The 24,244-nt window shown below is 53.7% G+C and overlaps 1 protein-coding gene across 1 annotated transcript; it reads left to right on the forward strand.

Annotated features, from left to right (window-relative positions):
- Positions 1-452: 452 nt before the first annotated feature.
- On the forward strand, positions 453-23,408 carry LOC133040845 (actin). Its single transcript, XM_061121059.1, has 7 exons — positions 453-566; positions 7,684-7,794; positions 14,474-14,558; positions 17,405-17,566; positions 19,827-20,015; positions 22,095-22,276; positions 23,175-23,408. The coding sequence occupies exons 1-7, from the start codon at positions 453-455 to the stop codon at positions 23,406-23,408; spliced, it is 1,077 nt and encodes a 358-aa protein (XP_060977042.1).
- Positions 23,409-24,244: the final 836 nt, after the last annotated feature.

Raw genomic sequence — 24,244 nt, forward strand, 5'->3', positions numbered from 1 at the left:
GGAAGAAGTTGTCTAGAAGCCAAGTGGAGGGGAGGGATTGATTTTGACCTGGGGCCAGGAGGTGTGGGAGGCCTCCCAGGAGAGAGGTTGGGGGTCTGGCCATGACACCAACATGCAGACCACCAGGGCCACCGTACCTCCCAGGGCCCCCTGGCCAAACCCCCTGGTTGGGAGAACGGTGAAGGGGCTGTTTCAGGAGACCCCAGTGAGGCAGGTCACGGGCTGCACCCGGCAAAAGCCCCACGGCTCCAGGCAGCCAGTGCAGGTGGTCATTTCAGAGCCCGGCCGCTCCAGCAAACTGCCCAGCGCATGCAGATGGCAGCTCACCCCGCAGGCAGGCCCAGCTCTGGGGGCCCAGAGCCGAGGTCCGACCTGGCACTGCAGCTGCCCCTCGGGTGGGCACAGACAGCTGCACCCTCTGTCTTCCCTGCAGCTGGTTCACACGCGGCACCATGAATGTGCCCCTCATCTGCGACTACGGCTCGGGCTTCAGCAAGGTGGGCTTCGCGGGGACAGAGGCGCCCCTGGCCGTGTTTCCCACCATCCTCGGGAAACTGCGCCACGAGGTGAGTGCCGGGCGTCCTCCCTGGGGGCCGCAGCCCCTCCCCAGCTAAGATGCAAAGGGCCTTGAGCCTTGTCTTAAGATCTCCCACCAAGAGGACCTGGCTCGAGAATGCTACATGTTGCTTTGCTTGAGCTGCTGGGACAAAGGCCCACAGCTGGGGCAGCTAGAACAGCACACAGTTATTCTCTCCAGGCCTAGAGGCTGGAATCCGAGACCCAGGTGTGGGTGGGACTGGTCCTCCTGAGGCCTCTCTCCTGGGCGTGGAGGTGGCTATCTCCTCCCCACATCCTCACAGGGCCGTCCCTCTGTGTGTGTCTGTGTCCTGACCTCCTCCTCTTATAAGGACAGCAGTCCTGTGGGTCTAGGGCCCCACCCTCATGACCTCATTTTACCATAATCACCTCTTTTTTTTTTCCCCTTTATTTTTATTAGTTGGAGGCTAATTACTTTACAGTATTGTAGTGGTTTTTGTCATACATTGACATGAATCAGTCATGGATTTACATGTATTCCCCATCCCGATCCCCCCTCCCACCTCCCTCTCCACCTCTTTAAGGGCCCGGCTCCCGATACAGCCACACTCTGAGGTCAGGGCTTCAACACAGGGTTTGCTGGGAGGGCACGCAGTTCAACTGACAAATGCTTTAAGCAGTAATGAAAGGTGTGCTCTCTTGCGGGTGGAAAGGAAGTACCAGCCTTGCCCGGTCTGAGCCCCTTCTCTCTGAGGCCATCCCCTCCCTCCTTCTGTGTCTCCTGGCTGCCCCTCCAGCCGTGTCCCCTGGAGCCAGGTGGGCCCGTCCTGTGCATCCAAGAAGCAGAGAGAGGAAGGGCGGGGGCGGGAGGAGGCAGGGGGCTGCCACAAGTCAGAGGCAGGGCAACCTGTCGGGGGTGCAGGATTCCTTGGAGACTGAGGCACTCGACCTCCCGGAAGAGCCGCCCAAGCTCCCCACATCTAGCCTTTGTTGCTAGTGGAGGCGGCTGACCTCCGGTCCCGTAGGCTCTGGAGTCTGGGGCGGCGTGAACGCTGGAGCTAAGAGAAGGCTGCGAGAGCCTTGCTTAATCCACTTGCCACAGCTCAGCTGGGTGAGAGAGGGGTCCCGACACCCCTCCAGGCCCCTCCCAACGCACAGTCGCAGGCAGAGCTCCGGCCACCATGATGGCTGTCAGTCACAGCCAGGAAGGAGCAGACTGTCCGTCAGCCCCTGCCCTCCCCCTGCCGCGTCCCCAGAAGCAGGGGCTAGGCCCGCGGCCTCCCCTGGCTCCTGCCTCCCAGAGGTTTGGGGCCTTTGAGCCCCCTCTGCTGTCCACTCTTTCTCGGAAACGGAACTATCTCTGAATAATTCCCCACCAGCCTCGAGAGGATGAAAATGCATTTACCTCCCCCCTCGCCCACCCTGCTTTTTAGGGGTTTATCTACTCAATAGTTGGGAGTGGGGAGTGGGAGTTAGCTGGGGGTGCATGGAGGAGGGAGGCTTATATTTCATATGTTGTCACTGCTGCTGGGTTAGTGCCCTGGGGCGGCCACGACCGAGGGCCGCTATTTTGGTGCCGAAACAGCAAACCGTCGGACCCTCCTGATTCTGGAACCCCAGGTCCAGAATCAAGGTGTTGTTGATGGAAGCAAAGAGACAAACTGGCACAGCCTGAAAGCTGAGAATTCTGTTTTGTTCGGTGGATTTGCTGAGGACTTTGGTCCAGTAGACAGGCTCTCAGATCGCTCTGAGCATCTGCTCCGAGGGCTAAGGGAGGAGCCAGGGCATATAGGGGTTTTTGTGATGAAAACCAGGTAGTCGGTACATCAAAAGTTTGCTGTTAGTTAAGGAAAAGCACATATCTTAAGTCAATAAATTTAGCAGTCTTCTGTATATGGGAAGAGGCAAAAGTCTGGGCTTGTTGGAATCATTCCTTTGATGTGCACTTCGACTGTCTGGTTCAGCTGGTAAAGAGCCCGCCTACCAATGTAGAGACGCGGTTTAATCCCTGGGCCGGGAAGATTCCCTGGAGAAGGGATAAGCTACCCACTCCAGTATTCTTGGACTTCCCTGGTGGCTCAGACGGTAAAGAATCTGCCTGCAATGCAAAGACCTGGGTTCGATCCCTGGGTCAGAAAGATCCCCTGGAGGAAGAAATGGCAACCCACTCCAGTATCCTTGCCTGGAGAATCCCGTGGACAGAGGAGCCTGGGGGGTTACCTCTCATGGGGTCACAAAGAGTCGGACATGACTGAGCACTTTCAGACTAGCACTTTCAGCTGTCTGGGGCTAGCATCTGCTTTTCTCCATCCCGAGTCCGCTGAGGGCTTATTGGCTGCGACACCCTCTGTTCACTTATACGGCAGGTGACAGCGTGTCGAGGCCACACTCTCCAGGGTCTGGGGGAGGGTCCTCCCGGCGTCTTCCCGCTTCCGGTGGCGTTCACGGGCCTGAGGCTGGATCTCTGCGGCCTCTGCCTCCATCGTCCCGTGGCTTCTCTCTCCTCCTTCCCTTTTTCCGCCCACTCTCCCCTCCCTTCTCACGCGTAAGGACACTTGCCACTGGGTCTTGGGCCTGCCCTAAATCCAGCCGCATTCCAGATCCCTAAATGAGTCACATCAGCAAAGCCCCTGTTTCTGAACAAGGTCGCACTCGCGTGGGTTCTGGGGGCTACATGTGGACCTATCTCAGAGGCTGCCATTCAACCCTCTGTTCCGTGATGCTGGGGCTGGGGCTCCTCTACCAACTGGCCCCTGAGAGGTTCTGCAAGTAGGAGGCACCAAAGCCTGCAGAAGGTGGCAGGAGGGGGCAGGCTTCCTGTTTTCCCTCCCTGTTCAGCCCCGCCACCCCCGAGCAGCAGGCAGTCCTCATCCTCCCTCTCCATCCGTGGATCGCCCTGTAACCCGAGAGGGCCCCTCCCAGCCCTGAGGGGCCTCCTCTGAGCCCTTGTTCTGCAAACCCACTGCCTGGTTCTTCCCACAGCAAAGCGGCCTCCAGGACGTCCTACTGTCTGCCTTTTCGTTCAAACTCCCAGCACGGTGTAACCACCCCTCTGTACTCAGGCCCTCTGCTTGAAACCCTTGGTGTGACATCTCTTGCCCCAACAGGTGTGATCATTTGTCCGGAAAGGTCAAACTTAACATTGAACCTAAAGGGGTGGGAAGAGGGGTTCAAGAGGGAGGGGTTATGTGTATAACTCACACTGATTCATCTTGATGTATGGCAAAAACCATCACAATACTGTAAAATAATTATCCCCTAACTAAAAGAAAGAAATAAAGAAATAGCCTAAATCCTAAAAAAAAAAAGAAAGAAAGAAAGAAAGAAAATTTACATTGGCCCATAGAACAACATTCTACAGCCCCAGGGAGGACATAATACCTGTTTGCTCTACAAAGAGGTTCAGTGAGAAAAAGAATGTAGGTCACATACCTGGGGAAGCACAAGATTACTGCAAAGAAGCTAAAATTCCGCACCAAAATGCCACGTGTGACCAAGACGAATGATCAGGCAGCAAACCCTCTATCGGAACCGCAGCCTCCTGGGTTCTCAGTCTTCGGGTTCCGTGAGGCATCTCGGTGCCGCCTGTCCGGGCTTCGGGAGAGTCCCTGGTGAAGCTTCTGCCTCCACGAGGGGTCAGCACGCGGCAGGATGCTCCACCGTGCCAACCACGCCATGGTCCCTCCCAGGCCCTTCTGTGAAGCAGCAGGAGGGCAGGGAGACCCCTGGTGGGGGACCTCTGGCCATGGAGGGGCGGGACAGGCTCTGCCCAGAGTCACTCAACCACTGTAACCAAAGCGATCGTCAGACCCGAGCACCGTCCACGTCAGACCAGGACGAGGCTGCCTCTTCCTCATTCCCGCAGGCATCCTTGGTCCCTCTCCCTCCTCACGAAGATTGGGCTGAGCTGAAATCTGCCCCTTGCATCAGCGGATACTTTCAGTTTATAAAATGTGTTCCCAGCCACAGACTTACTAGACTTGATCCCCGGCAACACTGTTGCCAGATGCAGGGACGGCCGGCCATTGTCACACCGGCCAGAGAAGCAGGCGGAGCTCAGAGAGGGCGGACTCCATGCGTGAGGCTCACGGCCTCTTCCGCCTAAAATACAAACTCCTGAAATGGAAGAGCTGTGTGCGGAGGAGCCGTGGTGCTCCCTGAGGGGGCCTCTCTCTCCGAAATCCGCTGCAGCAGGGCAGCCTGGCGCCACCAGGCCGCTGGATGAGTAGCATCCCTGCCGCGTGCGCCATCGCAGGCTGGCGCCATCGCAGCACGACCCCCGTGCACCAGCACACCGCCACAGCCCTCTGCAGGGCCCGCCTGCCCCGGGACACCAAGGCCGTGCTGCCCGCACGTGACTTGTAGCCAACAATGGGGCGTGGCAGGGACACCCAGGAGACCCGCCTCTGGGAGACACGAATGAATGAACGACCCTGATGAATGACTTTGGCTCAAGGACTCCTCAGCGCCTTTGTGGACTGGGCGGTCTACCAGGTCCCCCACCCAGCCTACTGTCCTTACCTGGCCTCAGACTTGGACAGCAGCTGGTGTCTCTCCTCGTCTGGCGTGTTCCCTAATAAAATCCTTGTCCCGTTCATCTCCTCTTGGTGTCTGGTTCTTGGTGGACTTAGATTTACACATAGTCGACTCTCAGATCGTTTCCAGATGATGGAATGCATGGTTTAATCTGCATGAGAGTAGATTTGTCTTCCCCCAAAATAACGAATTATATTAAATTGGAAACTCCCTGCTTACTTTCCAAAGCAAAGATAGAAGCCAGTGTGTCCGTCCCCCACCCCCACCTCCAGAGCTCCTTCCTTCCCGCCCCTCTCTTTGGGGCCTTAGTCTCCTCACCTACAAATTGGGCAAGAGCCTGTCCTAGCAGGGGTTCCCAGGTGCACCTTCTGCTTGCAGGTCATCTGCTGAAACCCCTTAGCAGTGTTTTGACACAGTGTGGGGGTCTGAGGAGCCTACCAGCAGTGATGCTGTGACCCAGAGTGGTCCCCGGCAGTACGTCGGGGCTCCCCGCCGTCCGCAGTGCACCCACAGACCCAAGTCGAGGGAGATGCTGCTGAGGGCAGACGTGCCCTGGCCTGTGTGTTTCAGAAGCTGTTGGTGGGAATGCAAGAGGAAGACTGGTTCATTGGAAACGAGGTTCCGAAAAACCGAGGGAAACTCAACCTCTTATACCCCATCTCTCGGGGTGCCATCACCAACTGGGATGACATAGAGAAGGTAGGCTGCGGCTTCTGTTGGGTGGGACGTGCTCAAGGGCCCCCACCAATGCCTGGGGTGGCCTGCTGCCTGGCACTTCGGAAGGGATGTACTGACAACATCCAGGGCTCTCCCGGCATCTCCTGGCTCTGGGTCCCTGGAGATACTACATCAGAGTACTCACCATACGGCTTTAGAATTACAAACCTGGACATGAATCCCATCTCCATCATGCATGACCTGCATCATTTTGGACCTGTAATTTGGCTCTCTGGTCCTCAGTTTCCTAATCTGTAGGAAAGGGATCTAACTTTTCCTACCATGTAACGCTGTTGTGAGAATTAAAGGAGACAATGGATTTAAGAAAATATGAAACACACTCCACACCTATTAAGACGGCTATTATCTTAAAAACAAATAAACACCTCACCCCTCACCCTCCACCAAATGACAAATGTTGGTGAGAATGAGGAGTCAGAAATTTGGAATTCTCAAACACTCTTGGTGGGAATGTAAAACTGCAGTCACTATAGAGAACAATATGGTGGTTCCTCAAAAAATCACGCTAGAATTACCATGAAAGTGAGCGTGTTAGTCACCCAGTCGTGTCCGACTCTTTGAGACCCTGTGGACTGTAGCCCGCCAGGCTCCTCTGTCCATGGAATTCTCCAGGCAAGAATCCTGGAGTGAGTTTTCATTCCCTTCTCCAGGAAATCTTCCCAACCCAAGGATCGAACCTAGGGTATCTTGTAGATCAATCTCCGAAAGATTCTTTGCTATCTGAGTCACCAGTGAAGCAATCCCCCTTTGGAGTGAATCCCCAAAGACTTGGAAGCAAGGCCAGGAAGACATATTTGTACACATGTGCTCATAGCAGTAAGATTCACAACAGCTAAAAGGTAGACATGACCTAAGTGTCCTCCAGTGAATGACAGGATGCACACAGTGTGGCCCTTCCATGCGATGGAATACTATCTGGTCTTTAAAAGGAAGGAGATCCTGACACAGCTACGACGGGGGTGAACCGTGAGGACACGATGCTCAGAGAAGTAGGGCAGTCACAGAAGGACAAACAATGTATGATGCCACTTCTGCGAGGACTGAGGGTCATCAGGTTCATGCAGACAGAAAGTTGGAGGTTGGGGACCAGGGGCTGGGGGAGGGGATGGAGAATTAGTGTTTACTGGGGACAGAGTGTCAGTTCGGGGAGATAGAAAGTTCTGGAGATGGACGGAGGTGATGGTCCTACCACAGTGTGCATGTACTTAATGCCCCTGGACTGTACGCTTGGAGAAAGGTTACAGTGGTAAAGTTTATTTTCTGCGTATTTCTGCTTTTGTTGTTCAGTCACTCAGTCGTGTCTGACTCCTTGTGACCCCATGGATTGCAGCACACCAGGCCTCCCTGCCCTTCACGATCCCCCGTAGTTTGCCCAAGTTCATGCCCATTGAGTCTGTGATGCCATCCGACCGTGTCCAGTGCAGTAAGGATGGGATGGACACAGCTAACTTGAACCACTCTCTCAGTAACTGAGGGCTCCATATGTAGTTGAACAGGGTCGCAGTGCCTTGGACGATGCGTTAACTATCCAAGGCTTCAGGTCATCCCCACACGGAGTGGCTGGAAAGAGAGGTGGTCCCCGGTCCCCTCCCACAGTCTCCGAGGGCCAGGAACTTGGGGGCAGCTTAGCCGGCTGGTTCTGGCTCCGTTCTCACGGGGCTGCGGGCAGCTGTTGGCTGGGGCTGCGGCATCCAAGGGCTCGACTAGGGCCGGAGGACCCATTTCTGAGACGCTGCTCTGCAGGGCCAGCAAGGCGGGCCCTCTCGAGGTGGCCTCTCTGTGGGGCCGCCCTACGGTCCTCCCGGCCCTCGGCCGGCCTCCTCCGGGGTGGGGGCTGCGGGGCGCTGACGGCCGCACCCCGTCTCTCATCAGGTCTGGCACTACTCCTTCTACCAGGTGCTCCACGTCGCCCCAGAGCAGCACCCTCTGCTGATGACAGAGCCGCCCTTGAACTCCATGTCCAGTAAAGAGAGGCTGTCACAGGTGAGAGGCCAGGCGGCGGGCTCGGGGGTCAGGGAGCAGGCTGGTGGCGGGCAGCGGGGGTCCCTCCCCAACCTCGGGGGAGACAGAGACACCAGCGAGACCTGACTTCCTGGGCGTCGGCAGCAAGCGTGACGGCTTCCACCGGAGGGCTCGCCAGACCAGTGAGCACAGGTAAGTTGTTGAAGCTGAATGGTTTCATCCAGACCTGCAGCCACTCTATGTGCAGCGCGCTTATGTGCCCCTCTGGGCAGGCAGGGAAACTGGGGCTTCCAGGAGCCGAGGAAGTCATTGGCCGAGGTCACTCAGCGAGTGGCCTGTGGACACACCGAGACTGCTGGGGTCTCTGTTCACAGTACATTCTCATCACTGATCCCTGCTGTGTCCAGCCTGCCAGTCTAAGCCTGACTTCAAAGCTCCGGGACCTCCTCCATCTCTAGGCCTCACCCCCGGCTTGTCCCCCAGCCCCGAGGAGTGGGTGGTGTGTGCTGGTTGGACTGCCCCAGCTTGAAGTGGGTTGAACTGGGTGATGGAGCCTATCAAGGCTGGTGGGGAAAGGAGGGTGCATGCCTAGTGCAGACGGCAGGGTCCTCCTCAGGCCTGGCATGGGGTCCAGGTGGGGTAGGGGCCGCAGGGGCTGCCTAATGAGGACATCGGCGAGCTAATTAAGCAAGCAGCCAGGTTCTGCCACCTGGCTCGGGCTCCCTGGAGCTCAGCGGCGCGTCCCGCGGTGAGTGGTGACCCAGCAGGCATGCCCAGCGGCCCAAGACACCACCTGCCCAGGAAGGAGTCTCCCTCCGTGGCCCAGAAATGGAGCAGCGTCCATTGCAGCACAGATGTGAGCTCCGCCTCATTTAACACGGAGCTCGAGGGCGCCGACGAGTCCTCCCCTGCATGTGGACGGTGGGTCACAGAGATGGACCACGCCAGGTGGCACGTGGACCTGGCACAAGCCTCAGTCCTGCCATGGCAGACAGCAGCTTCGAGAATGCCCAGGCCCCGAAGGGGCCCCTGTGAGCTGGAGAGAGGAGAGAGAGACAGAAGCATCCCTCCCCCCTGAGGGAACACGCTGCTCCAGACAGTTGTGTTCGGGGCTCCCCAAGGGAAGTAGAACCAGGAGGAGATACACATGCAGTGGAGGAGACACACAGAGTCAAGGGATTTAGACCTGTCACTCCTAAAGGAAATCAACCCTGAATATTCACCTGAAGGACTGATGCTGAAGCTGTAGCTCCAGTCCTCTGGCCACCTGACGCGAAGAGCCGACTCATTGGAAAACACCCTGATGCTTGGAAACATTGAGGGCAGGAAGAGAAGGGGATGACAGAGGATGAGATGGTTGGATGGCATCACCAACGTGATGGACAGGTGTTTGAGCAAGCTCTGGGAGATGGTGAAGGACAGGGAGGCCTGGCCTGCTGCAGTCCACAGGGTCGAACATGACTGAGTGACTCAGCAACAACAAGGAGAAATACATATTATTGTAAGGAGTCAATGAGGGTCATGGGAGCCGGCAAGTCCCAGCATCTTCAGCCAGCAGGATGGACCCCAGGAGAGCCAGCGGTCAAAGTTCTAGTCCAAAACCACACACACACACACACACACATACAACTGATGTCCCAGGATTTCCTGAGGGCTCAGTGGTAAAACTCTGCCTGCCAATGCAGGGGACATGGGTTCGATCCCTGATCTGGGAAGATTCCACACGCCTCGGGCAACGAAGCCCGAGCACTCCAACCACTGAGCCTGCGCTCCATAGCTCGGGAGTCGCAGTTACAGAGCCTGCAAACCCTACAGCCTGGGCTCCACAACAAGAGAGGCCACAGTAACAAGAAGCGTGTGCTGGCCGCAACTAGAGGAAGTCCTGGCAGCAACGAAGACCCCGCACAGCCAAAAAGAAATAAAATAATAATAAGGAATATATTAAAAAAAAAAAAAAAAGACCTGATGTCCCAGTTCAAAGGCAGTCAGGCAGGAGGAATTCCCTCTCCTTCAGGGAAGTTCAGGCCTTTTGTTCTAGTCAGCCCTTCATCTGATTAGATGAGACCCACCTCCCCTGGTGGCTCAGGCAGTAAAGAATCTGCCCTCAACGAAGGAGACCCGGGTTTGATCCCTGGGTGGGGAAGCTCCCCTGGAGAAGGGAACAGCTACCCACTCCAGTATTCTTGCCTGGGGAATGTCATAGACAGAGGAACCTGGTGGGCTACGGTCCATGGGGTCGCAGAGAGTCAGACACGACTGAGCGACCAACTCTTTGGCTTTCACGTCACTGACTTTGGGAAGAACAATCGGCTTTGCTCAGTCTATGGGTGTTGCTAGTGGTAAAGAACCCACCTGCCAATACAGGAGACTTAAGAGACACAGGTTCAATCCCTGTGTGGGGAAGATCTCCTGGAGAAGGAAATGGCAACCCACTCCAGTATTCTTGCCTGGAAAATCTCATGGACAGAGAGCCTGGTGGGCCACAGTCCACGGGGTTGTAGGGGTCGGCTACGACTGAACACAGCACTTAGCACATGCACTTAACTGCCAGTCTCATCCGGAAACACCCTCAGACACACCCAGGCATGTTTGACCCAGTGTCTGGCCCCTGTGGCCCAGGCGAGTTGACCACCCTCATACTAACTGCAGCGCCCGCCACAGAGCCTGGCTCGGGCGCTTCCTCATCACTCCCAGATCCGCTCCCTGCCTTTCTGCCACGACTGTCTCTGAATTTACTCCTTAAATGTATCAGGATCCCAGCAGGAAACCAAAGGACGCCCATATGGGGTAGTGCTGGTGAGAGTCTATTGAAGAGCCGACATACACGGGTGAGCCCAAGTCTCAGAACAGTCACGTGAGAGGTGCCGGGCTCCCGGCTGGTAACAGGAGCCGACACACGCCCGGGGCTGAGCGGGCAGCCGTGGGCACCAGCTCCCAGAGGGGCCAGGAGGGAGGGAGTGGGGACGTCAGCGATCCTCCGCCTCCTTCCACCTCCCTCGTCTCTCCTTCGGGAGCCCCCCGGGCAGATCCCAGCGGTTCACCCAGGGCAGGGGGACCTGTGGGCACAGCCCAGGACAGAGCAGTGCTGGAGGGCGGAGGCTTCTGCAGACAAACGAGAGGCAGCCGGCCGCGGGGCCTGCACTGAGGCCCCGGAACGCCGCCTCCCTGCCAGCAAGGGGCTTCACGTCTGCGGCTCTGCGCCGAGCTCCCCGTTCACTCCGGCCTTCCAGCCGATCCCCTCCCTGGGCCCTCGGTCCAGCAGCTGATGTCCAGGGCTCCTCCTGGAGACAAGCAGGCTGAGGACTGCAGGACTGGTTCTCCTCTGAGAATAAATGTGTATCTGAAGAGGGTTTCTGGGGGCCAAGTCCCAGGAGAGAAACCAGTGTGGGGAATAGCCCAGCATACAGGGAAGGGCAGGGACTCGTCCTGAGACCCCCAAGCTCGGGCCCCGGCTCCACGAATGCCCCTGACCTCGGGTGGGTGACTGGTCCTCTCGGTGTCCTGGTGTCCCCTCAGAGGAGGATGACGGTATCGCCCGGGGGCGCTATGGAAATGAAATGAGTTAACGCGCTAAAGCGTGTGTCCCAATGCTCAGCACCGTCAAGCACTCACTAAATGCTGGTTCTTGTCCCTAGGCCTCTGTTTTCTCATCCATGAAATGGGAGCTTGACCTCAGGATCCCTGAAGACCCTTCCAAGCTCTTGCCAGCCCAGGGGGAGTGGAGCTGGTTTTTGTCTTCGTGTTTTTAAGGGGAAGGGTCTCTAGTTGAATCATAAAAGCTGCCCTCCCACCTCCACTAGGATCCAAATTCCAGGATCCAGGTGGGGGGAACCTAAGAATGGCAAGACTGACAGGCTAATCTTTGTCTGGACACGTGTTCTCACTTCTCTCGGTAAATCATCAAGCCCCCAGACCCTGCTCTGTAATAACCCCCTTAGAGGGAAGCACGCTTTGTGAGTAACACCCTCAGTGGTGTGTGTTCCGTGTATAATGTTGTTTAAAAAGGCTGTCTTGACCTGGCTTGGGGTCTTGGCTGGAGGCTGGTTAATTTCCGTCTTGGGCAGCAGATTAAGCGCACAGCCCAATCACTCTGTTTGTGGTCCCGTCACACACCCCAGGGCACTATACACCTGCCCTAATCACTTCAGAGACGGGTACTAGACCATTACGGTCTGTTTCTATGCCCAGGAGCCCATGACATTAGTCAAATGAGCCGATTCAAAGGATCCCTTGAAACCTGGCAGACCCCCCGCCGGCCATCGGTGCTCTGTCCCCGGCAGCTCCAGCTCACTGTCACCCTGTTCCTGGGTGCACCCCCATCCCACCCCCATGGCGCAGCCTGGCAGTTGACCCTCGTTTGGAGCTGCATGTGACCAAGTCTGCCTTCCATCTATCCGAGGGACACCATGTTGAGTCCCGCCATCGAAAGAACCAATACAAGTTCCCTGCTGGGCCAGTGGTTAAGAATCCTCTTGCCAACACAATCACGGGTTCAGTGGGGACATAGCTTTGATCCTGGGTCCGGGGATATTCCATACGCCGTGGGGCACCTGAGCCCGTTCACCACAAGTACTGAGCCCGTTCACCACAAGTACTTGTTCACCACAAGTACTGAGCCCGTTCACCACAAGCACTGAGCCCGTTCACCACAAGTACTGAGCCCATTCACCACAAGTACTCATTCACCACAAATACTGAGCCCATTCACCACAAGTACTGAACCCGTTCACCATAAGCACTGAACCCGTTCACCACAAGTACTGAGCCCATTCACCACAAGCACTGAGCCTGTTCACCACAAGTACTGAGCCTGTCCACCACAAGTACTGAGCCCATTCACCACAAGCACTGAGCCCATTCACCACAAGTACTGAGCCCATTCACCACAAGTACTCATTCACCACAAATACTGAGCCTGTTCACCACAAGTACTGAGCCTGTTCACCATAAGCACTGAGCCCGTTCACCACAAGTACTGAGCCCGTTCACCACAAGCACTGAGCCTGTTCACCACAAGCACTGAGCCCGTTCACCACAAGTACTTGTTCACCACAAGCACTGAGCCTGTTCACCACAAGTACTGAGCCCATTCACCACAAGTACTGAGCTCGTTCACCACAAGCACTGAGCCCGTTCACCACAAGTACTTGTTCACCACAAGTACTGAGCCCATTCACCACAAGTACTGAGCCCATTCACCACAAGCACTGAGCCCATTCACCACAAGTACTGAGCCCGTTCACCACAAGTACCGAGCTCACATGCCTGGAGCCCGGGCTCTGTAACAAGAGAAACCACCGCCACAAAACTAGAGAGGAGCCCCCGCGCCCAGACCAGAGCCAGCGTGCAGCAACCCCGCCCAGCCAAAAAAAAAGAAAAAACCAAAAGTGGTTGCCTCTGGAGTGTAGGGGCAGGAACAGACTTGGGAAGGACTTGTAGGCCCGTGGACCCCAGTGTCGCCATCTGGCGGCAAACTCACTCACTCACCCCACCAGGATCACAGAGGCCGTGCCCCAGCGTGCCCCGCAGCCCGTGCTCACATCCCACTTCTGCCACCTGCTCCCTCACGTCCTTGCCCACTGGTCTCTCATGTGGATGGGGTGGGAGGGAATCCTACGTCACATCCACCAGGGGGCCGCCACCGTGGGCCGTAAACACGAGGCTGTGCCTCCCCTGTTTGCTGCTTCCCCCATGTACATAGCACCCAGGAGAGGTTTCTTGACTAAGCCATGTCTGGACTAAGTGCCTGGCCTGTATGTGACACACAGTAGCTGTTAGCTTTCATTGCTCCATCGTGATGAGACAAATGAGTTGTCTAAAGTCCAAGTGTTGGAATTTTGAGGACGTCTGGAGACAGGAGGCCCTGGGACCTGGCCTTTGCTGTGGTGCTTGCACTGGGACACACCTCTCCTCGAGCAAAGAAACTATACAACACCAAAAATAACTGCGTGCATGTGCGCTGGGGACAAATTCCGGACCAAAAGATACAAAGAGACCGAAAAACTCAACTGCCACTTCTGAAGAGCTGGCAGCAAAAAAAAACTGTCAAAAACTGGGTAGTGCTGGCAGAAGCAGAGCCCTGCATGTGCCCCCTGCTCTCAGCACCACGAAGGGGGACAACCCACCTACACCACCCCTCTGCTCACCCCTGGACACACCCCGACCCCACTCAGGGGGAGCCAGGAACCTGTTACTTGTTCTTGCCACCCCGCCTTCTGCAACAGGGGCCCCGCCCCAATCAAGCCTTGCCTGAGTGCCTCGTCTGGCCTCTGATCAATTTCTATTGACTGGGGAAGGCCAAGAACCCTGCTCGGTATGGGTCTGCCCACCCTCGGAGAGAGGAAAGAAGGGTGTACTCAGTGGAGAGACCAGCAATGACTTCTCAGAGGCTTTGGGAATCTGCGTTTTCCCCACCGTGAGGAAACGGTGGCTTACAAGACGACGTGATGCCCTCTAGTTGGTCCTGAGACAGTGCAGAAGGTGCTCACCCTTTTGGTACCTGGGAAGGGTGCGAGCCCATTCTGCAGACGGGGAGTCAGGGTGTCGTGGAGCTCGTCAGGGCAGGGCTGGGGTGAAGAGTGGCATTCCTGACCCGCTGTCTGGATCTCTCTGGGGCAGTCACGTGCCTCTGGCCAGAGGAACTCGTTTGCTCACGGAATTTAGGCAAAGCGCCCCCTGACTGCTTCCACGCCTCCCGCAGATCCTGTTTGAGACCTTCGGTGTGCCTGCCTTATATTTAGCCAACCAAGGAGTCCTTTCTCTCTATGCTTCCGGCCACACTGCTGGTGAGTTGCCCCTGGGAGCCCATGGCCATGCCCACGCCCAGCCCTTCCCTCTGGCTGCCCACTCCCTTGTTGCCAAATAGAAAAGAAAAGAAAAATTCGTAAAAGCCACTTATGAGCCCTTTTCATCCCTCCTGGTTGAACATTCTCCCCCACCTCCCGCACTGAGTGACTTTTTCCTGAACATCTTTATTGAGGTATGATTGATACACCTGGATACACCTTGAGGTGTGGATACACTCTGAACCCACCTGCACAGTCAAGAGGACGAACTTATCCACCATCCCCAAATACGTCCCTCCCACCCCCACACGCTGCCTCCTCCAGTCTGTCCTCAGACAACCACCAGCCTGTCCCCACACATGTGTCTGCATCTTCTGGAGTTTCCTAGAAGTGTCATTATGCAGTGGGTACCCTTTCCTGGGCAGCTTTTTACAATCAAAATCATTATCTGGGGATTCAGTCGTGCTGTTGTTTATATCAACAGCTCATCCCTTGCTGCTGCCGAGTAATGCTCCTTGGTACGAGTGCCCCTACTTCATCCATTCACCTGGGAATGGACATTTGGGAGGTTTCCAGTTGGGGACTTTTATCAACAGTTTCTGTGGACATTTGTGTACAGGTGTCCATCTGTGTACATTTGCACGGACACTTGTTTTCATTTCTTTTGGGCAAATACTTAGAAGGGAGGTGACTGTGTTATGCGGTAGGGGGATGTTTAACTTTTTAAAAACTCAGCCCAACTAGTTGCAGCGTGGTGACGCATGGGCTGTTTTGTGTGGTCCCACACAACCGTTGTGAGAGGCATGGTTCCTCCAAGGCCCTTGACGGGGTCAGTCTTTCATTTCTGCTTTTAAACAGGTATGCAGCGGTGTCTCATTGTGGTTTTGATTGGCATTTTCCTGAAGACCAATCAGACTGAGCATTTTTCACGTGTTTATTTACCATCCGTAGATCTGCTTCCGTCTGTTCGAATGTTTTGCCCACTTTTTTTAAATTGACTTATTTATCTTTGAGCTTTATGAATTCTTTTTGTATTCTGGGTACCAGTCTTTTATCAGCCAGAAGTTTTGCACCTATTTATTCCCAGTTGACTTTTCACCCTCTTCACGGTGTATTTTGAAGAGCAGAAGCTTTTAACTTCAAGGAAGATCAATTCATCAATTTAGTTTCTGTGGATCTCATTTTCAATGTCATATCTAAGAAATACATGCTGAGCCCAAGAAGTTTTCTGCTGTTTTCTTCTAGAAACTTTGTCCTTTAGTTTTCCATTTAGATCCATTTTGAGTAAATTTTTGTATGTGGTATGAAGTATGAGTGAAGTTTTACGTGTGTACAGAGGTCTCATTTCCCCCACAGTATTTGTTTAAAGACTCTGCTTGCTTCATTGGATTGCCTTTGCATGTTTTTTAAAAGCCAGTTGTCTGTGTGTGTGGGTCTGTCTCTGTGCTCTCTCTTCTGCTTCATCGATCTGTTTGTGCGTGCTCAGTCGCTAAGTAGTGTCTGACTGTTTGTGACCCCATGGACTATAGCCCGCCAGGCTCCTCTGTCCATGGGATTCTTCAGGCAAGAACACTGCAGTGGGTTGCCTGCTCCTGGCTTAATAAGTCTTAAAATGAGAAAACGCTGGTGCCGTGCCCTTGTTGTTGTTCAGTCGCTCAGTCGTGTCTGACTCTCTGTAACCCCGTGAACTGTAGCACACCAGGATTCCCCGTCCTTCACCATCTCCCAGAGTTTGCTCACACTTATGTCCATTGAGTCGGTGATGCCTTCCAACCATCTCATCCTCTGTCATCCCCTTCTCTTTTCTTCTCCTCAATCTTTCCCAGCATCAGAGTCTTTTCCAGTGAGTTGGCTCTTGACCTCAGGTAACCAAAGTATTGGAGTGTCAGCTTCAGCGTCAGTCCTTCCAACGAATATTCAGGACTTATTTCCTTTAGGACTGACTGGTTTGATCTCCCTGCAGCCCAAGGGACTGCCAAGAGTCTTCTCCAACATCACAATTCGAAAACACCTATTCTTTCATGCTCAACCTTCTTTATGGTCCAGCTGTCACATGCATACATGACTACTGGAAAAACCATGGCTTTGACTATACAGACCTTTGCCTGCAAAGTAATGTTTCTGCTTTTTAATACACTGTCTAGGTTTGTCATAGTTTTTCTTCCAAGGAGCAATCTTCTTTTAATTTCATGGCTGCAGTCATCATCCACAATGATTTTGGAGCCAAAGAAAATTAAATCTGTCACTATTTCCCCTTTTCCCCCACCTGTTTGCCATGAAGTGATAGAATCAGATGCCATGATTGTCGTTTTTTGAATGTTGAGTTTTAAACCAGTTTTTTTCCCTCTTTGACCCTCATCAAGAGGCTCTTTAGTTCCATTTTGCTTTCTGCCTTTAGAGTGGTATCATCTGCATATCTGAGGTTGTTGATATTTCTCCCAGAAATCTTGATTCCAGCTTGTGATTTATCTAACTGGGCGTTTCACATGATGTACTCTGCAATAAGTTAATTAAGTGGGGTGACAATATACAGCCTTGACATGGTCCCCTGCAGAAGGGAATGGCAAACCGCTTCAGTAGTCTTGCCTTAAGAACCCCATGAACAGTATGAAAAGGCTAATACCTGAATGTCTGATTTAATCAGAAAGCCTGCAGGCTTCCTCTCCAGCGACCCAGATTGGCACCATCCTAGCACACTCTCCTGCAGGGAAAGAAAGTTTTCTCCTCGGATCCCTTGTCTTCCCGTCCAGTTGGCTGCTCCTCTGCCACGTCTTCAAGCAGACCTGACAACCGACGAGCAATGCCCTGCACGTGACATGATGATCCCAGGGTGCTTTCTTGCCTAGGGATGACGATTGAGTCTGGAGAAGGAATGACATACTTCGTGCCCATCGTTGACGGCTGTCCTTTGCATCAGTCAACCTTCCACACGGACATTGCGGGCCAAGACCTAACCTTGTACCTCCTACGTCTGCTGTCAGAAAGTGGGCACTCGCTGGTGAGCACAGGTAGGACGCTGCCCTTCGCAGCCAGGTAAACCAGTCTTCGGGCCCCAATAGCCTCCTTAGCTTCCTCCACCTACAGCCCTCAATTTGTAAAGCAAAGGCTACTTTACCACCATTCTGGTCCTAAAAAGCAATGCTCTCTTTGTTGAGGGACACTTAGTGCACTGATGACGGCAACAAGGATGATGGTGAAGATGAGGTTATGACGGTGATGAAGGCGGTGATGCGGGTGTAATGGTGATGATGAAGGAGCAGATGGTGGTGGTCACGGTGATGATGGTGGTGAAGGTGGTGAGGTGATGCTGACACTGATGCCGACGAGCTAAGCTTTACAGAGTGCTTACCCTGTGAAAGGCAGCTGGCTAAGGAAGCAGTCCGCAAACATTCTCTCATTGCTTTATGCTTCAGTACTCTGAGTAGAAACAACCTCCATTGCAAGAGGAATAGGTTTAGGAAAGTCAGATGGCTTCAACTTCCCATGACTAGCAGGTATAACTTCTGGGAAGGGAACCCAAGGACTCCAGACAAGGAGGTGCCTGTCCACTCTTCACCCACTTCCTGGACTAAATTCCCAGCCTGTAGACCCTACATGACACCCATTCCCACCAAGCCTATAACCCACCTTGTGGTTTCTGGTCTTCTCAGGTGAGAGGTCTATATCCAAACCATGCAAAGCATGGAACCCAGAGGAATAGTGGGAATTAGAGGAAAGCAAGGGACAGTGGTAAGGATCGACTGGGATGGACTCATACATTTTACTGACACCTCACACTTAGCAAAGTCAAATATGCATTACTTCCTCTCATCCTTACAGCAGTACTGTGAGGAATGATCAGTCCCACTCTTGAAGATGAGGAGAGGGAAGGTTAAGAGGATAATGAGCTTGAAAGTGAAAGTCGCTCAGTCGTATCCAACTCTTTGCAACCCCATGGACTATACAGTCTGTGGAATTCTCCAGGCCAGAATACTGGAGTGGGTTCCTTTCCCTTCTCCAGGGGATCTTCCCAACCCAGTGATCGAAACCAGGTCTCCAGAATTGCAGGTGGATTCTTTACTAGCTGAGCTACAAGGGAAGCCCAAGAATACTGGAGTGGACAATCTATCCCTTCTCCAGAGGATCTTCCCAATCCAGGAATCAAACTAGGGTCTCCTGTATTGCAGGCAGATTCTTTACTAACTGAGCTATCAGGGAAGCTTGGCACTTGGTAAATGGTGGAAGAGGTAATTTGAACCTATACTTGTCTCACCAAAGCCCAAACCAGGCAAAGAAGGGGAAACTATAAGGTGTTACCCAGGAGGCGAGGAAAGAGAAGGGTGTGACCAACAGCATCAGTTGTTGGAGGGAAAGAAGTCAAGAAAAAGTCTACTTTCAAATTTCACCTCTCCCACTTCTGCCATTACCAAGTGACAGATTCATCATCCTGGTTTAGGTGAAGTGACAAGGTAAAGGTCAGATGTCCATGAGCTGAAGAACCGCTGGGATTTCCCGGTGAGCAGGTGCAGGGAGAGCCCTCTGACCCAATCTCAAAAGCGATGATGGATGAAAAATAAAAGTGTAACACCAGGAGATGTAGCTGAGTCTGAAACCTGTTGTCAGCAGTCCAGAAGGTGGGATGTTTCTGGAATAAGGGGCTTCTGTTGTCTTGGGCAGTTCTCCAGAGGAAGGGGCAGCTGTGAACTGTTTGGAGGCAATATTCGTAGCAGGTAGGGATGCGAGCACCATCACCTCCTAGATTAATAGATAATAAAATTGAACTTGATTATCCAACCCCCAAAGCCACCGCATATAAGATGAAGACACTTCTCAAACATTTGCATTTTAGTTCAGAACATCCCTAGTCCACCCTTCTCAAGCACAGACCTGGCCCCGGCAAGTGTTGCAGATCAGCAGGTACTAGAGTTCTGTTTAGTCACTACGTTGTGTCCAGTTCCTTGCAACCGCACGGACTGTAGCCCACAAGGCTCCTCTATCCATGGGATTTCCCAGGCAGGAATACATCAGTGGTTAGCCATTCCCTTCTCCAGAGAATCTTCCCAACCCAGGGATCGAACCTGAGTCTCCTGCATTGCAGGCAAAATCTTCACACTGAGCTATGTGAAGTCCGGTACTAGAATATGAGATGACAATAGAAATTACGGCTGCAATGGCTCTGTCTGGTCCCCCCACCTGCAAGGAGCTGAAGCTTTAGAAGGAGGCGCCTGGAGAAAAAAAATCCTTTTGTGAACTCGGCTCACAGTCAGACCCTTTTCGTCTCTTCCACAGCTGATCGGGAGTGTGTGCGGGACCTGAAAGAGAAAAATTGTTTTGTGGCTTTGGACTTTGAAAAAGAGAAGGCAGAAGCCAACTCACCCTCCTACCCACAAAAGTGTCAGCTGCCTGACGGCCAGGAGATAGACCTTGGGAGGGAGAGGTTTTTCTGCCCTGAAGCGCTTTTCCAGCCAGACCTCATAGGTGAGTCTGTGGAGGGGGTCAGAGACAAACTACACACAGGCAGATGAACGTGTCGCAAGGCAGAAGGAGATGGGTTGCCAGGAGGGCATTCTATCTTGAGCAGCAAATAATAGCAAGCTGACACCTCGTTTCAAAAGGTCCCCTGATATCAACCGTCACTTATTACGCACCCAAACACGGTTTACCACTATTTAAGAAATAGTCTCCAGGACTTCCTTGGTGGGTCAGCAGGTAAAGAATCCACCTGCCAATACAGGAGATGAGGGTTCGATCCCTGTGTCAGGACGATCCCCTGGAGAAGGAAATGGCAACCCACTCCGGGATTCTTGCCTGGAGAATCCCATGAACAGGGAAGCCTAGTGGGCTACAGTCCATGGGGGCTCACAAAAGAGTTGGACGTGACTTAGTGACTAAACAACAATTAACATCAACACACCCGTATGTTGCTGACCATTTGTGCGTGTGTTGTGCCCTTCCAGCCTTCCCAGATCTCACATTATTTCATCTTACCGATGAAGAAACCTACGGGAAAGTGTTAGATCATTCGTCAAATGTGATAAGATACTACCCTGGACAGCAAGTCTTTTTCATCATGTACTATTTATATTCTACCTACTTACAAAATAGTTCGAAATATAGATGTTCAGACAAAGCAAAGAAGCAAAACCCATGGAATTTTGAAGGAAACTTTAAAAATCTGGCTGATCCAGAGATTTTAAATGAAGGTTGAGCTGACAAAGCTCTCTGGCAGACATGGGAGAACAGAAAAAAAAAAATGATGAGGTATAAAATTCCCTTTGGTTGGGAAAATGAAGTCTGCAAAGTAGTCAGGGAAAGCCAGCTCTTGCCTGAAATCAAAGCTTAGAGATAATTGGTTACATTAATAAGGGACAAAGGGGAATAAAAGAGAAGTAAACTTCCCCAGAATGAGTACCTAGTAAGGACCCAGCGTTTTTATCTAGTACAGGTGAGCCAGGTTCCGAGTTCTCCGACAGGCTGTGTAGGGGGTGAAGGGTTAGAACATGGCGCACACCTCCAGATTTTAAGGGTAAATGAAGAAGCCGTTGGGTGAAGTCTCACCCACAGCATGAAAGCTCTCTTCCGGGTCTAGGTGGACGGCAGCTTTGCAGGCACAACTGTGACTTTGACGGTAGCTGCAGGTGCACACGTCTCCACGGCTCCTGTGAGTTAGACTTTTCAGTCCTTGTCCCAGGGCCACACGGCTGGTACCATCACAGCTGAGGACACAGTGATAGGCACCAGCCATCCCTCCCAGGACCTCACAATCTCCGAGACACAGGACCACAGTGCACACGTCCTTTGGGTCTGTTCTCATCGCCTCTGAGGCCACACAGGCGAGGGATGAGTCAGGAAAGGAAGGACCAGGGTGATTTTCCAAGGCCACCTGAGCAAAGACCCTATGGCTGCAGAGTCCTTTCATAAGGAAACGGATGCCAACACGTTAAAAACTAGTAACTCACAGACGAAGAGAACAAACACACGGACACCAAGGGGGCGGGATGAACTGGGAGACCGGCTGACATTCATACACTGTTGATCCCGTGTATAAAGTGGACTGCTAATGGGAATACCGTAGAGCTCAGAGAACCCTCCTCAGGGCTCCTTGGTGACCTAAATGGAAAGGAAATCCAGAAAAGAGGAGATGTATGTGTGCATATAGCTGATTCACTTTGCTGAACAGTAGAGACTAACAAACAACTTTGTAAAGAAACTATACCCAATAAAAATTAATCTAAATAATTTTTTAAAATTAAAAATTAATAGCTGTCGGTGACATTTGGATGCAAGGTCTTCCGGATGAGCGAGAAGAGTTAACATTTATTTCTTCAGTCGTGAGTAGCGGACCCCACGCCTGCGCTGGGCAGTTCACGTACTTTATTGTGTTGGACCTGTAAGGGCCTTGAGGTCAGCGGTGTTGTTTATCCACTGCACTTGAACTGCCTGAGACTCGGGGGCCCCCGCCTCCCTGGTCCCTGCCGGGGAAGGGAGGAGCCCAGGGGTGCAGCCACTGGGCCTCTGGTCCCCTAAGTTTCCTCCTTGTTCCGTCCATCCTGACAGAGCGGAACGACCTGGGCATCCACATAAAGGCATTCGAATGCATCGGCTCCTGCAACCCTGCCCTTTGGAAGATCCTTTTTGGCCACATCATCCTGTCGGGAGGTACGGGCACCTGTTCTGGCCTGAGGTCCCGGCTGCAGAAAGAAGCATCCGCCCTGGTCTCCCCGAAGATTAATGTGAAGGTAGGGCCCCTCCACCCACCCTCTGGGGCTCGGCGATTTATTCCATGTTCCTGGCATGCCTCCGAGGTGCCAGGTGCTTGCAGAAGCCCCAGTTAACAGAAAGCAACAAAACTCTGGGAGCCTACATTCCAGTGTGTGTTGGGGGGAGGGTGATAAGGAGTGAGCAATTCAGGTCATATGTACGGAGGGTGATATGCTGGGAAGCGCTATGAGCCTCGGGGTCAGGGAGACAGACAGGAAGGAGAAGGGGAGAGAGGTCAGGGCAGGGGCACTCCTGGAAAGGCGATGTTCAGTGACTACTTGAAGGAGGAGAGGGGAGCAGGTGGATACGTGGGGAAGAGCATTCAGGCACAGGGAAGAGCCCACACAGCGGCCCAGAGGCAGATTTCTTAAGGAAGTGCTGAGGAAGGTTGGCTGGGCTGAGAGAGGGAGCAGGGTAAACAGGGTCAGAGAAGCCATGCGAGATTTTACTGTGAAGGAGACTGGGAACCAACAGGAAGGAGTTTTGGGCAGAGCAGTGACAACATCAGGCCAGGCTCTAGAGTGGGGGTCGGGCTGCTGTGTGGGGAGTGGACTGTGAGGATGTAGCTGGGAGGTGATGCTGGGGTCCAGGTGAGGGATGCTGGTGGCTCAGAGTTGGCAGTACGCGGGGTGTGGGGAGGTGGCCAAATTTTGAGCTCACACTCAAGGCAAAGGCAGTAAGATTTTCAGGGAGATGTGAAGTAGCGGTGAGACAGAGGAACCCTGGGCATGTCCTGAAGTTCTAGCCTGAACACCTGGGGAGACAGAGACGCTGTGGCAGAGATGGTCGAGGGCACCAGAGGGGTGGCCAGGGGAAGTCTGAAGTGGCATTTTGGACGCGTCCCCTTGAGGATGTCTCCTGTCTGTCGGGGAGCAGAATTCAGGAGGGATAGAGCTCAGAGGTGGGAGGAGGCTGGGCTCCAGCTCCACACTGGAGACGTCATCAGAGGCGGGCCGCCTAGAGACCAGGGGTGGGGGTGCAGACGGTACTGAGCCGAGCACCACATGCAGCCCCTCGGCCCATCGGGAGAGGCTGGAGGAACAGGGGCGTCCCGGGAACTGGAGCTCCAGAGTGCAGGCAAGAAAGGAGGAGAGAGGGCAGCCCTGCTAGGAGCAGCAAGCTGGCCTAGAAATCCTGCAACTTTGGCAAGTGGGGCAAGGCTGAAGACCGGTTCCTGGGGGCCTGGGATTCAGCATCTTCTGTCGGGTGAGACAGACCACCTGGAGGGCCTAGATAGCCGATGTCTGGAGGGGACTGGAAGGACTTTTGCTGCAAGAAGCACAGAAAAGCCGGGCGACAGCTGGGACGTGAGATCAGAAGGAGTTTTGCGGTTGTGGTGGTGGTGGTTTTAAGACAGGAGAGGTACCTGCCTGCATGACCTCTGCCGGGGACTATCTGGGGGGACAGGAAGCTGACGGTGCAGAGAGAGGCTCCCCCCACATCCCCCACCCCATCCCCACTTCCTGGATCCAGGTCTGCAAAAGGCAGGCCGGCTTCCACGCAGCTCGGGCTTTAGGAAGCCAGGGCCCCTCCCCTGCCTGACCCTCCACCCCTGCCAGGGGGTTCCTGCCATGCCCTCAGCACCATGTAAACTTTTCTTGTTTACTTTCAAATTCACAGCCTGTATTTCTTTAGAGCAGTCTTAGGTTTACAGAAAAACCGAGGAGAAAGCAAGCTCCCGCATATCCCTCCCTGTGAGCCCATCCGTGGTTTTCCTCTGGTGCACTGGTTACAACCGAGGAACCGATCGTTGTCAACTGAAGTCTGTAGTTGCCATTAAGCTTCACCCCTGGTGGCGTGCGAGTGACGGGCTTTGAGGAATGTAGAAAGGCATGCGCCCGCAGATACCCTGTCCTGCAGAGGAAGTAATTCCACATCCAGGGGGGCTGTCACGGGATAGTTCACGTTAATAGCGCCCTGGGCGCTGCCCACTGCTCCCCACCTCC

The sequence above is a fragment of the Dama dama genome, chromosome 2, assembly GCF_033118175.1.
Source record: "Dama dama isolate Ldn47 chromosome 2, ASM3311817v1, whole genome shotgun sequence".
NCBI lineage: Eukaryota > Metazoa > Chordata > Mammalia > Artiodactyla > Cervidae > Dama > Dama dama.